The sequence below is a fragment of the Dendrobates tinctorius genome, unplaced genomic scaffold (genome assembly GCF_039654945.1).
Source record: "Dendrobates tinctorius isolate UK_male_01 unplaced genomic scaffold, ASM3965494v1 ptg000046l, whole genome shotgun sequence".
NCBI classification, from domain to species: Eukaryota; Metazoa; Chordata; class Amphibia; order Anura; family Dendrobatidae; genus Dendrobates; species Dendrobates tinctorius.
The window spans coordinates 6,121,753-6,136,638 of NW_027361714.1; the positions used below are offsets into that span (position 1 = coordinate 6,121,753).

A 14,886-nucleotide genomic window follows, 5' to 3' on the forward strand; every position below is an offset into this window, starting at 1 on the left:
TAGGGCCACTAGTCTTTGAATAAATGTGTAACACTTCTTCCACCACAACTTTAACAATGACATGAAAGCATAGGTTTAACTTTTCTCATTTCTGTTAAGTAATTGATATTCTTGTATCTTTTTTACAACTCTTATTTTGGTAATGACAAAATCTTATTTTCTTTCCAAATTAAAGATAAATCTGTATAGACACTGTGTGAACATATCCAGCTCATTTAGTCAACTAGTAGGCTTCTTTAATAAGTGAAAAATTTGTATTTTGTACTTGGAAATGTCACTGAGAGATCTCCATTTGTCCTTGGTAGGTATTGAATGCAGGACCAAAGTGCTGCAAAGCATCAGTCATTGAGCCACTGCTCGTATCTTGCCAACAAAAACATTATGGGACCGATTTATTAAGACCAGCAATGCACACTGGTCACTGGGGAACGATGCATCTTATGCATTAAGAGGCGCATTTGACTTAATTACTTTGGTGCATTTTGCAAATGCCATGTGCCTCTGCCAGAAATGTACTCCCATCAGGGACTTCAGTACAATAGCGGCATAGATTTTGGCAGTAAAGTGGTGCAAATTTTAATGTATTAGGCAGGCATAGCCACGCACAGTCCCAACCGTTTTCTGTCATTTTGGCAAAGCTTGAAGATGCTGAATGTCAGAATTTTTGCACATCGTCTGAGTTGCAAATAAATTTTGCTACACGTGAAGAATCTTTACACCAGAAAACACTTATGAATTGGCCCTATTATGCCTTTCAATTGCTTTGGAAGTGGCACAGCGTTCGAGATTAAGAAAATATATACCATGCCAGTCTTTACAAACAATTGTTTTTAATATCCAGTTAGCAAATGAATTAGAAATACAACAGTACTTTTCATTTATTAAAAAAACAAAATAGTCCTCGACTTAAACAATTAAATATATTATAATTTTATAAAGTTATTCCAGCTTTCACAAGTGAAACATTAATACAATCTAATATACATATTTTGGAAATCCATTCCCAACATCCCTTTTATTTGATCAGAGTAATAGATTATGACTACACCTAAATACAGATATACACATTGAAAAATCTTAGTGTAATTCTTAAATATTACTGAATTGGATCCCAACCTAGAGAAGCCCTGACGTGATATATATTTGTATATGTATACACATACATATACTGTATATACACACAGTGGGTTCGGAAAGTATTCAGACCCCTTTAAATTTTTCACTCTGTTTCATAGCAGCCATTTGGTAAATTCAAAAAAGGTCATTTTTTTTCTCATTAATGTACACTCTGCACCCCATCTTGACTAAAAAAAAAATCAAATGTAGAAATTTTTGCAAATTTATTAAAAAATAAAAACTGAAATCACATGGTCATAATTATTCATACCATTTTCTCAGTATTGGGTAGAAGCACCCTTTTGAGTTAGTACAGCCATGAGTCTTCTTGGGAATGATGCAACAAGTTTTTCACACCTGGATTTGGTGATCCTCTGCCATTCTTCCTTGCAGATCCTCTTCAGTTCCATCAGGTTGGATGGTGAATGTTGGTGGACAGCCATTTTCAGGTCTCTCCAGAGATGCTCAATTGGGTTTAGGTCAGGTCTGTGGCTGGGCCAGTCAAGAATGGTCACAGAGTTTTTCTGAAGCCACTCCTTTTTCATTTTAGCTATGTGTTTAGGGTCATTGTCTTATTGGAAGGTGAACCTTCAGCCAGAGCACTCTGGAAGAGGTTTCAACCAGGATGTCTCTGTACTTGGCCACATTCATGTTTCCTTCAATTGTAACCAGTCATCCTGTCCCTACTGCTGAAAAACACCCCAATAGCATGATGCTGCCACCACCATGTTTCACTTTTGGGATTGTATTAGACAGGTGATGAGCAGTGCCTGGTTTTATCCACACATACCGCTTAGAATTATCACTAAAAAATTCTATCTTCGTCTCATCAGACAAGAGAATCTTATTTCTCATAGTCTGGGAGTCCTTCATGTGTGTGTTTGTTTTTTAGCAAACTCTATGCGGACTGTAATACGTCTTGCAATGAGGAGAGGCTCCCGTCTGGCCAATCTGCCATAAAGGCCCGACCGTTGGAGAGCTGCAGTGATAGTTGACTTTGTGGAACTTTTTCCCATCTCCCTACTGCATCTTGTGGAGCTCAGCCACTGTGATCTTTGGGTTCTTCTTTACCTCTCTCACCAAGGCTCTTCTCCCACGATTGCTCAATTTGGCTGGACGGCCAGGTCTAGGAAGACTTCTGGTGATCCCAAACGTCTTCCATTTAAGGATTATGGAGGCCACTGTGCTCTTAGGAACCTTGGCCAGATCTGTGCCTTGCCACAATTCTGTCTCTGAGCTCCTTGGCCAGTTCCTTTGACCTCATGATTCTCATTTGGTCTGACATGCGCTGTGAGGTCTTATCTAGACAGGTGTGTGCCTTTACAAATCAAGTCCTATCAATTTAATTAAACACAGCTGGACTCAAAAGAAGAAGTAGAACCATCTCAAGGAGGATCAGGGTGTGTGCACATGTTGTGGATTCTGCTGCGGATTTTTCTGCGCAGATTTTGAAAAATCCGCAGGTAAACCTGCAGGTCAAAAGACCTGCGTTTTATCTGCGGATTAGCCTGCGGTTTGACACCTGTACAATGGAGCAGGTGTCAAACCGCTGTGGATTCCGCACAAAGAAGTGACATGCTGCGCATTTAAAACTGCAGCAAATCCGTGCGGAAAAAGCCGCAGCATGTGCACTGCGGTTTTCATTTTCCATAGAAAATAAAGGTACTGTACAACACAGCAGAATCGCAACGTATGCACACACCCTCACAAGGAAATGGACAGCATTTTTTTCTGTCAAGATGGGGTGCAGAGTGTACATTGAGAAAAAAATGTACTTTTTTTAATTTACCAAATGACTGCAATGAAAGAGTGAAAAATTTAAAGGGGTCGGAATACTTTCCGTACACACTCTGTGTGTGTGTGTGTGTGTGTGTGTGTGTGTGTGTGTGTGTGTGTGTGTGTGTGTGTGTATATGTAGCAGGAAAAATACGTATCTTTTTACTGTGTTATCCAGTAGATAGAAAAATATTAGGATTTGAGAATCCTCAGTGGTTAATAATTCAGTTAGCCATTAAAAGGTATCAACCACTGAGGACTCGCAAATCTTAATATTGTTTTTAATATGAAATGGTTGTGGTTTTTCTTATCCTGCACACACCTGTCTGTGGGTTGAAAAATATAGCAGCTTATCCCCCTTCATTTCAATGTCGCTGAGCTGCAATATTAGCCACAATTAATATACAGCTGCGAAGAGACTTTAACCTAATTCTAGCCAAGCAATAACATTAATGTTCTGTACCTGTCAAAAATGTACACACTGTTTCAATATCTGTAACATTATGTGCAAAAATGGAGACAGATATCGGGGACATGTAAACTGGTACACAAATTGAGTATTTGCTCATAGCAATAAGATGCCAGCTCTCATTTAGTAGAAGTTATTCGTAAAATAAAAGCAGACTTGATTAGCTGTGCCATTGTTAAAAATCCATAAAGCAACATAATGGCCATTACAACCAAAAGGTCAGGACTTTTATGTATTCTACCACTTGATTAGGGGAGCCAGTCATTTGCAGAATAGGTCTGAGTAGCATAATTTTACCTATGTAGGTTATTTAAAAATAAAATACAGTATAGGTTCTATACAACTTGTGCAGACTCTTAGGTGTGGTGCTGGTCCTTACAAGATCAGAGTTGTACAGAACCGCAATACAAATCCAATAAGTATCTAACGCCCTACAGAATTGAGATTCACAAACAATTACATAAATCCACCCTTTATCTGGTGCCTAGGTGATGTTAACGGCTTCATTCAGGTTAGTAATCTTCATTGCCCAGCCCCATTGGACTGCCATTTGTGAAGGGCCAAGTGCTGGCAGGGATACAATCATTCCTTTCTCTCCCAATGGCAACCACGTTAGTTTTCCTTCATATCCAACCAGCTGAACCTAAAACAGATCATAGGATTTTCATCACACAATTCTAATACTATTCTTATTAGGGACAAGTCAAACTGTATTGGTGAAAAATATACAACAAGAAATTAAATAGGTGTATTATATTAAAGGGGTATTCAAGTCATAACTGCTAAACTTATTAGAACTCCTACCATTGTTCAGAAAGGAGGGGAATTCACATATATGTATAACTCTCTCTAATCATTTGTATTGGAATTATAACTCTACCTCTCCACTAACATATGCATGACGGGGCACCATTCTGGAGATGGATGCATTTCCCAGTGATGGGTCCCACAACTACCACACTTTTTTGTATTCAATCAAAAAAGAGGGGACGTTTATACTATTAGTAGAAAAGACATTTTATTAAGAGAAACATTTTTTCATACATCATAAAAATAGTACTCATAATAATAATCCAAAACAGGGATGTATAGATGCAAAACGGTAGCTGCCAACAGCAGAATCACTCAAAGACAAAACTATGGGATAGACATATAATGATTGAGTGCATCAGAAAGAGGTTACAAAAAACTCTTTATCTTATCTTAGGCAACTGTGCATATAAACAAGGTAAATAATCATCCCAAAGAAGGTAAAGTATTACTAGGATGCCAAATATAAGGCTATCTGAAAAAGCTGCTGTACAAAATGTATATATCCTCCTATTAGATGTCCAAAAATGCACAAAAACAAAATTCACATGGCTAAAAAATAAATAATAAGGAAAATTTTAAAGTGCATAAAAATTATAAGTTCTTGATATGGACACTTAGACCTCCATGCAAATAATTAAAGTGGTCAAAAATATTACCATGTGGCAACACATATATCCAGAGCCCTAAATAAGAATTACAAAGGCAATAAAATCTCTAAATAAACATTTTAAAATAATTCAAAAATATTGCCATGTGACCACAATAATTTTAAAGCCATAGATAAAATGACTAAAGTTCACAAGTGTGTAGACGGAGAGTGTCAAATGTGCAAATAAGGAACTCTCTGTCTACACACTTGTGAACTTTAGTCATTTTATCTATGGCTTTAAAATTATTGTCACATGGCAATATTTTTGAATTATTTTAAAATGTTTATTTAGAGATTTTATTGCCTTTGTAATTCTTATTTAGGGCTCTGGATGTGTTGCTACATGGTAATATTTTTGACCACTTTAATTATTTGCATGGAGGTCTAATTGTCCATATCAAGAACTTAGAATTTTTTGCACGTTGCACTTTAAAATATTTCTTATTATTTGATTATTTTTTTTTAGCCATGTGAATTTTGTTTTTGTGCATTTTTTGACATCTAATAAGGAGGATATATACATTTTGTACAGCAGCTTTTTCAGATAGCCTTATGTTTGGCATCCTATTGACACTTTACCTTCTTTGGGATGATTATTTACCTTGTTTAAGTGCACAGTTGCCTAAGATAAGATAGAGTTTTTTGTAACCTCTTTTTGAATGAGAATATATATCTGATGCACTCAATCATTATAGGTCTATCCCATAGTTTTGTCTTTGAGTGATCCTGCTGTTGGCAGCTACCGTTTTGCATCTATACATCCCTGTTTTGGATTATTATTGAGTACTATTTTTATGATGTATGAAATAAAATGTTTGTTTTAATAAAATGTCTTTTCTACTAGTGGTATAACCTACCACACTTTTTTGGCATATCCTCTGAATGGGTATGCCCCATTATTGTGCAGAGTTACAGTATTACATATAGTCTCTTTAAAACTGCCATAGCAGGAGGGACATTAGTATAAGCGTATTTGATAACTACTTCACAAACAATAAAGAAGTATTAGGACACTATCAAATTATAGCTTTCAGTTTTCTAGGACATGGAGGTTAAAAAGAACCCACAGAAACAAGTGTAACTGGTTGTCACAAGTTATACCCAATTTTATGTGCTAACTGCTCCATCAAATTTCTCCATTTCTGTGTGTCCTTTGTACACATTGGCATTCTCAACAAAGTGTAGTTTATTCACTGCTCAGTCTCCTTAAAAGGGACTGTCCACTACTCGTAAAACCCCTTCTCCATCACTATATCCTCCCCCATGTAAAGCAACTGCAGCTATACTAACCTCTAGTTCAGACAACTATGGTCTCCCAAGGCTCACATGACGTTATGTCACACGATCCCTGCAGCAGCCACATCACTTTCACCTCCTTCAGACAAAACTAATATCCATAGGAAATGAGAGCAGTACCAGTTCTCTCTTCTTCCAGGTGTTACTGAAGTCTAAAAGAGGTGAAACTGCTGTACCAAAAGGTGGCTACAGGCTGTTATTTTCCATGGGGGACATATAGTAATTGAGAAGGGGTGGTCAGTAGAAATGGCACAACAAATTTCTGGGTCCATTTACTTCTGGTACACTTGTGAAAATAAAAAAAATTGGGTTCAAAAACTAAAACTTGTGAAAAAAAAGTTAAAATGTTTTGTTTTTCTTTCCAGATTGCATCAGTTCCTGTGAAGCGCCTGAAGAGTCAATAAACTTGGTAGAGTTTGTGGTCACTGCAACAGCCTCTGCCCCCTCCCTAAAACAAAGCGTCATCAGTGACATCCGTGTTTCAGGCGTGTTGCTGTCCCTGAGTGTCTCCCCCCTCCATACATAGTCTCCCCCAGTGCCCCATGCAATGAACGCAGCTTCTGGTCTGCTGTCTGCTTAGATAAATAGTAAAAAGCTGGTAGCAGAGCGGTGTCACTATGCCCGATGTTCAGGACTGGTGCCACCCTCACAAGTGACATCTCCGGTCTCTGTTGTGCATAGTGACACCGCTCTTCTGCAGGCTTATTACTATTCATCTGTACAGACAAAAATACCACATGACGCGCTCATTGCACAGGGCACTGGCGGAGACGAAGCAGGCCCAGAGCAGGGACCAACCTGATACGAGCGTCACTGCGGCCACTTCATTTGAAGGATGGGGCAGAGGCTGTTGCTGTGACCACAGACTGTATCCTCCACTACCCCGATCATACTTTGAGTGTCCCAACATGCACTGGTGATACTCAAATGAATAGTCATCAGACGCGGACATAGGGAAAAAAAAAAACACTAGCCCTTTCTTAGGAATAGTAGGAAATTTTTAAAGCAAGTAGATTAGAAAATAGCTTAGATTATGGGACTAAATAGGGAGTTAGGAGAAAAATGTTTTGCCTTTGGACCACCCTTTTAAGCTATGGATTTGCTCTACAGCATGTGCATGAGATTTTTTTAAATCATCTCATCTGAAAATCCAGCTGGATAATTTACTATATTTGCATTTGGTCAGAACAAACCCTAAATTTAGTGTGTTTTTTTTATTTAGAAAGCCCCCAAAAAATGTGGCAAATTCAAGCCCACTCCATATCAAAACACAGTGCCACAAAAAAAAGCCGCAATATAGGCAAATTATAAATAAAATGTGTCTTATCATGTGAGGATATAATTTAATATAATCCTTATTACAATGTCACAGTCTGGTTAGTTTGCATTTCTAACTTCTAAACCATTTGATATATTTGATCTTATAAAGAAAAAGGTGTGATGTGGTCTGCATCACAAACACTAATAAAAAAAAATTTAATAACCCAAAAACTTAACTGACCTCTGTCTTACCACCAGGTATGGGTTCTCCAAGGATTATTTTCCAATTTGTGGGCCACTCCAGAAATATAGCATACACAGATTGCTCTTGAGATCTATATGTATACCTGTTGAGTAAACACTGCATTAATGGGGATTTTCAAAACATAATACCTTTCTATACAAAATATATGTAATGAAGTTAAAGGGGTTGTCCAGCCATAGGGTACAAGTCATTCTATGTGACCGCAGACTTGTGAATCCTCACATTGCATGTACTGTGAGGATTCTTGGATGCAGGAGCTGGGGACAGACAGTAATGCCACCACAAATATGCGAATTGCATACTTTCGGCCACATTTCAACTAGACTGTCTGGTTTTGCTCAATACACTTGCAATGAGTGAGGCCATGCCCATCTAGACAGTACATGTATGCAAACCATATACTTGCTGTCTCATGTCCGCTGCAGCAGTCGCTGGAGAATCCTCACAGTGTGCGCAACTTGAGGATTCACAAGGCTGGGGAGATCTCAAGCACGCAGTTCATGCTAGACAGTCCAGGAATTTACAGGAACTGGAGGCTTTTTACCAAGAAGAGTGGGCAGCTTTACCATCTGAGAAAATAACCTCATCCACAACTACCTCAAACGACTTCAAGCTGTCATTGATGTTAGAGCTGGCAATACATGGTATTAAGAAATGGAGTATGTAAACTTTTGTTCAGGGTCATTTGGATTGTCATGATTTAAAAGGAGAAAAAAACAGTAGTTTGACAATAAGTGGCTTCACCCAACCACTAGCCATGAGTGGAGAAAAAGTTTTGGTGTTATCATTCATATTCTTTGAAAAAAAGCAAAAATTCTTCCAGGATATGTAAACTTTTGAGCACAGCTATAGTTCAGTCCAACAATAACGTGGCCTTCTAATAGCAGACTACATGGAAGCCTCTTGACCAGAGCATACAATCATGGACAGCCAGCTCCTCACTTGAATGCACATAGCTTGCGTATGCGCATGCCAAGCTCTCCAACAGCATTCCCATTTGCCTAGTTAGCACACAGTGTTATTGCCAACACCAATTCTCTCTTTTCATATAGTGAACATTGCAGTCAGAATGCCTGTCATCCTGGGGAGCATGTATAGAAATTATACATTACCCGTTCTGAACTGATGTACACACTCTCCTCGGATAATCAAGTGAATTGCCTGTACTTTTCATAAGATCAGAATCAGGAGAATTTGTGCTAGCAAAATAAACTATTGATGCATTCCTCAGGATGTCAGAAGAGCTGATAGCGGTCCTAAAAAGACGTTCTAGATATCTGCAACCAGAGCACTGGACATCCTAGAGTTGGGGTCCCAAACTCATGGCCCGGGGGCTCCATGTCCCTAAGTTCCCAAGACGATCCCATCCATTGTTGCACATCTAACAACTAAACATTTAACATTTCTATTCTCCATTCTATTACGGTACGTGTAACACGGATAGCACAAAGATGACACGCTTTGCTTTCCATGTGCAGGACATATTGACATCCGTGCTGTTGGAAAAAAACTGACATGTCCACATGTAGGACATACAGTCATGTGCGAAGCCCCATAGATTATAATCGGTGGGCATGTGTAAATGTCTCCAGTGAAAACCACAGGTACTGGAAACACTGATGTATGAAGGAGGCCTCGTATAGTCTAACCAAGGTTTTTAAAGTGTTAAGAGTAATGGCTGCATAATTCATAGGATCAAAAGGGGAGGATCAACACTGGCAATATACACTGTCAGGATCCCTAACTGCACTGTTCTTAGAATCAAAACGGGAGTGTGCCTAACTAAGAACAACCTGAAGGAGGTGATGCAAGGCTTGGCTGTTGACCCGCATACAGGCAAGTTCACCCAGTGAAACAGACAGGAATATTCTGCTAACTGATACCCTGTTTAAATACTGATTTGTGATAGAAAAATACATAAATTGCATCGCAGTGGTTCCCACTGTTGGATCTGTCTTTTGTTAATCATGTTTATGGGAAAACCCCTTCAATATTTCTAAAATTACAGTGGCAATGCTATAAATAATAAGAAAAAAAAAATAAAAAGGGTTTTCCTGGATTTTACAAAACTTGCACAAGAAAAGGGGATGTTACAAAACAGTGCACATAATTAATGCATAAAATTATCTTTATTTTTGTGAAACTTTTTTGGACTTGAATGTGGCAAAATTTAGCTAGGTTAAAAAAAGGTGTAAATGCAATATTGATTTGGGCCCTATGTATTTAAGTTTCGACTAACAGCTGGCCTGTAGTAATCAGCAAGTGACAAGAAAACTTGCGGAATTGAATCTCAGTACAATGGCCATGGTTTCTACTTGGGGTTTTAATACAGCTATTTTTCCCTATGGACAATAATGGAAAAAAAAACAGTTGTAGAGAAGACTGCAGATATATAAAATCTCATTATTACAACTGAAGTGCAGGATTACTCCAGTGGCCAAACAGCAAAAAATACTATGGAGGGAATTCATGAAATCTGATACTATTATAATCTTGGTACAAATTCTCCTGGACTAAGATCCGCCAGATTCATTAAGACACATGCCTCTTCATAAATTTGGCACGTTCTTAGTCTCTTGAGACTACGCCACTTTGTAGTGTAAATTATGAAAATCTAACCATGTCTCACTTGCTAAGCTCTGATCACTTTCAGAAAAGTGTTGAAGCTTATCTAAGAACAAAAGAAAAAAGGAACCTTTATACTCCAGATTCCATGGCACAAAGTGTTTGATGACTAAAAGAGCACAATACAATTTGATAAAGATGGATTATGGTGAGCTAAATCAAAGTTGTTTAATAACCATGACTCTTACCAAACTCCCGATGTAATCGAATCATTCTGAGCTCTCCAAGGCTTTGTACTATAGATAGCCTCACCATTCACTTTTAGCCATTTTCCCATCTGTAATAAACGCTCTTCAAATACTACAGGAATGCGACCATCATGAGTGGGTCCAATATTCATCAGTAGGTTACCACCACAGGATACAGTTTCAACTAACTCCTGTTAAAATGCAAGTAGCAAGTGATTACCGTACTTATCCATACATATAACGCACGGACAAAAGCAACAATCCAAAACCTCTAAACCCTCTTAAAACCATATAACAGCAACTTTTAAAAATAATTTCCACTGGAATTAAAACATCTTCAGTATAAACTGGTCCTCAACCCCTTCAGGATCAAACTATTATTCCCTCCCCTTCTTCCAAAAGCTTTAATTTTTCCCTCTTACAAAGGTATATGAGGGCTTAATTTTTGTGGGACTAGTTGTACTTTTTGAATGACACTATTCATTTTAGCATATGGTGTAATGGAAAACGGGAAAGAATTTAAAGTGAAGTGAAATTGCGAAAAAATACAATTCAACAATATTTAGTTTTTTTGGGTTATGGTTTTTCATTGTTCATTCAGTGGTAAAAATGACATGGAAATACGATTGTCCAGGTCAGTATGATTAAGACTAGAGTTGAGCGACTTTGGTCGGATCGGGTTTCATGAAACAAAATTTGAGTCGGATGAAACTGGTCCGACTAGGGCAAAAAAAAGTCGGAGTTTCGTCCGAAACCCGACCCCAATGCAAGTCAATGGGGAATAAAAGTCGGCACTGAGTGGATGACATTCATCCACTCAATGCCGACTTTTATTCCCCATTGCGTTGCTTTGAGGTCGGGTTTCTGAGGAAACTCTGACTTTTTTTGCCCTAGTCAGACCAGTTTCATCCGACTCAAATTTTGTTTCATGAAACCCGATCCGACCAAAGTCGCTCAACTCTAATTAAGACAATATCAAACATGCATTTTTTATGTAATTGGTGGAAAAAAACATTCAGACATTTGTACAAAAATTTTTTTTTTTTTTTTTTACTTGAGTCACATGTCAAGCCAGGGCTATCAATCACCAGTCATGGAGGTGGGGCATGTAATGGCAGTGGGCAGGAAGGTGCACTGAGCCTCTTGACTACGCCAAGGTTGTACCAAGCACCTTAATTATCGCATCTAACTAAACTTCAGTGTAGAATAGAGGCCACAATTAGAACAGTAAAGGTAAAAGGGGCTATATCCCCCCCCCCATGTGCTTTATCCTGTCATTTTGGTCTGACAGACACCCTTTAAGGAGGTCTTTATTCTTGTTTTTAGTAATGCTTTTAAGAAAGAATAGAGCTGCATACATTGCTATTTTTCCAATCAAAGCCACAAAGCCAGTGGCGGAACTAGATGGACCAATGTAAGTCAATGGAGTCCAGAGGACGCTGCCTGTGTCCGTTCTGTAATGGATCCAGCACCGAGTCATGGTGTCTGCTTATGATGGATTTGGATGTAAACGATAGCCAAAGTTCACAAACATACAGCTAAGGTAACAACTAACAACCAACAGGCTTGATACTAACCCCTTACTGATGGAGATAATTTTGACCTTAAAAGGGATTGTGCCTTCAAAAAAAAAAAATTTTCTCAACAATTAAAAAAGAGTAAAGTGTTAAAGTTTAATTTGTTTTAAAATATCATTTGCATTTAATGAAGTAAAATATGAAAAATAATTTAAAAAGGTTTGATATTTCCACTTTTAACCACTAGAGAAAGCAGCTGCTGAAATTTACCATGAAAACCTAGTGTATAACTAGCTCACATTACGACTGCAGTAAATGTGGGCGGAGTCTACCCACATGTGTGATGTCACTCCTCTCCTTCGGGGTGTTTGTAAAAGGATAAAGGATGAAGTTCAGGATCACAGTGCAGAGCCAATTTTTTGGTGAATGCCAGCGATACTGACAAGTAGACTGTCACCGCGGGCAGCACCAATTCTGTTGGTTGGTGCTGCTTGTAGTATCATAAGCTGGGGTTAGATATGTGGAATGTATCACTTGTTTCAATTAGATACGCTTAGAGTATCACACGATGGGGTTAGCTAGAGCAGGGTTCCCCAACTCCAGTCCTCAAGGCCCACCAACAGATCATGTTTTCAGGATTTCCTTTGTATTGCATAGGTGAAGCAATTATCACCTGAGCAATACTAAGGAAATCCTGAAAACATGACCTGTTGGTGTGCCTTGAGGACTGGAGTTGGGGAGCCCTGAGCTAGAGTGTGCAGTGTAGTGTATCACATGATGGGATTTGATATTGAGCTCAGAGGAGTGTATCACACAGGGCAGAATTAGATATGCCGTATCTAATGTATAACACCACTCCATTCACTTGAGCAGTGAAATGTGTGACCCCGCTCCATCTACTTCTATGGGAGAAGTGGTATAACATGTGACCAAGCTCTGTCCACTATATTATTACTCCCATAGAAGTGGATGGGGCAGGCTCACACATTATTTGACCAACCTCCAAAAAATAATAATATTCGGAGGGGGTCACGGAAGAGTATACATCATAACTTAGTACAATGACCTCCTCACTCATTGTGCAACTTACAGTATATTGGCCCCATATAGTGCACCATACAGTATAATGGCAGCAGCATGGACCGGAGGAGGCGCAGCGTGGACCTGAGGACAAGCAGCATGGACTCCCCCCTCCTCATATTCCATGCCTCCTCTCCACATTCAATGTTTCCCACCTCATAGTCCATGTCCTCCCTCATATTCCATGTCTCCCAACGTCATATCCAATGCTTCCCCCTATGGCCCCCCCCCATCATATTCAATTCACCGCCGCAGCTCTAATACTCATGAAAGGCTGCTACATCCTGCGATCGAAGGGCAACGTCACTGCCCTGTCACTGCTCCTGTCGTAGCTTCTCCGGCCCACACTGCTCCCTGTACTCGCTGCAACTGGAACACATCACTCCTCCTGTCCACGCCGCTACCCTTACATGCCGCTCCTCCTGTTCACGCTGCACTAGGTACTCGCCACTCGTCTAGTCTACCTTCTCCGGCCTCTGCAGCTTGTTCTCCTTACAACACAGGACCTATTATACCGGAAGTGAACAGTACAGCTTCTGGTTACAGGTCCTGTGATAAGTGGAGTGCAGTCAATAGCGCTGGGCTACAATAAAATGGCACTTGGCCACACTTCCAACTGTGTTCATCATGTCAGAAGAGTGAGAAATTTTATTAGCAGGCACACTTTTTTACGTGATTGAGGACCAGAAAATCCAGCTTTGATCATATTCTCCAGGGTCTCAGCTACCCCAAAGTAGAGACCCTGGAGATTTTCAGACTCTAGGAGGCGCTATTTCCTTATTCCCAATTGCAATTTTAAAACGGTGATGAGGGAATATGAGTATAAAGTCCCTTAGTGGCCACCGTTTTAATGCGTATTGGCGTCTGCTGCTCTGGTGACTCCATATTGGTATATGGGCCTAGAAGCACCCACCATGGCCTCCTTCAATAGATCCAACCACTCCCCCTCTGGTACCGCTCCCGGTCGGGGCAAGAAGTATCTCCGTGTGGCCTGCCTGGTGTTACCATGCAGGCCGCTGGGCGCACCCCCCCACGTCCGCGCCCCCGGCCCGCGTGTGGCGTCCCCACATCCGGACAAGCCCCTGCTACAATCGACCACACCAGCGGTTTCTGGCTCCAATGCAACGCCCCTCGCTCTGGACCGCACCCCCTGACTCACCGCCACGGCCTCCATCTTTACCAGCGACCCCCGACCACATCATAGGAGCGCGTCCGGCTGCGTCACCAAGGCCCACCCACTGCGCATGCCCCTGACCCCTCATCACCGGGTCACGCCGCGGCTGCGTCACCGAGGACGTGACCCGGCCGCGTCATCAGGGCTTCCCGGATGCCACCGCACATGCGCCGGTGATCGGACGCGTATTACAGCCCTCTGCCAAGGAACCACCGGCTAGTCGCCAGGAAAACACCGCCGTGAGCCCGGCCCAGCCCCAGGAGATGGACACCACTGCAGCACATACTTACCCGCACCTGCGGCGATCGACCACCACCAAGATCACAATCCTCCCTGGAGGCTGCTTCTTCTGCTGTCGCCTACACATGCAGTTGTGGTGCCCCTGAGGGTTCAGTCGCCACAGAGGTACTGCACCTCCTCCTGAGGCGTAGTATTCCACTCCCCAGGCAAGATGGTAACACCTGACCAGCCTTCAACACCTGCTACCACACAAACACAGTAGTATAGCAGAGCAACCTTCATGGCTCCCTGCTTGGAACATGAAGAGTGCTGGGAGGTGGGTGGAGCTTAGATGGCACAAGAGAGCGGGAGAATGTTAGGAAGTGGTCAGTTGGTGAGAGAAGTTCCCCAGAGAGGGATGGAGTGAAGGAGGTGCTGC

At 40.7% G+C, this 14,886-nt stretch overlaps 1 protein-coding gene across 1 annotated transcript in view; it reads right to left on the bottom strand.

The window, feature by feature from the left end:
• Positions 1–811: 811 nt before the first annotated feature.
• Positions 812–14,886, bottom strand: part of FUCA2 (alpha-L-fucosidase 2) — a 47,664-nt gene continuing 33,589 nt past the window's right edge. The window contains exons 5-7 of the mRNA XM_073575672.1: positions 10,458–10,648; positions 7,621–7,726; positions 812–4,004 (exon numbers count right to left, since the gene is read on the bottom strand). Of these exons, the coding sequence (XP_073431773.1) occupies positions 3,846–4,004; positions 7,621–7,726; positions 10,458–10,648 (456 nt within the window). The 3' untranslated portion in view covers positions 812–3,845. The remainder of the gene's footprint in view (positions 4,005–7,620; positions 7,727–10,457; positions 10,649–14,886) is intronic.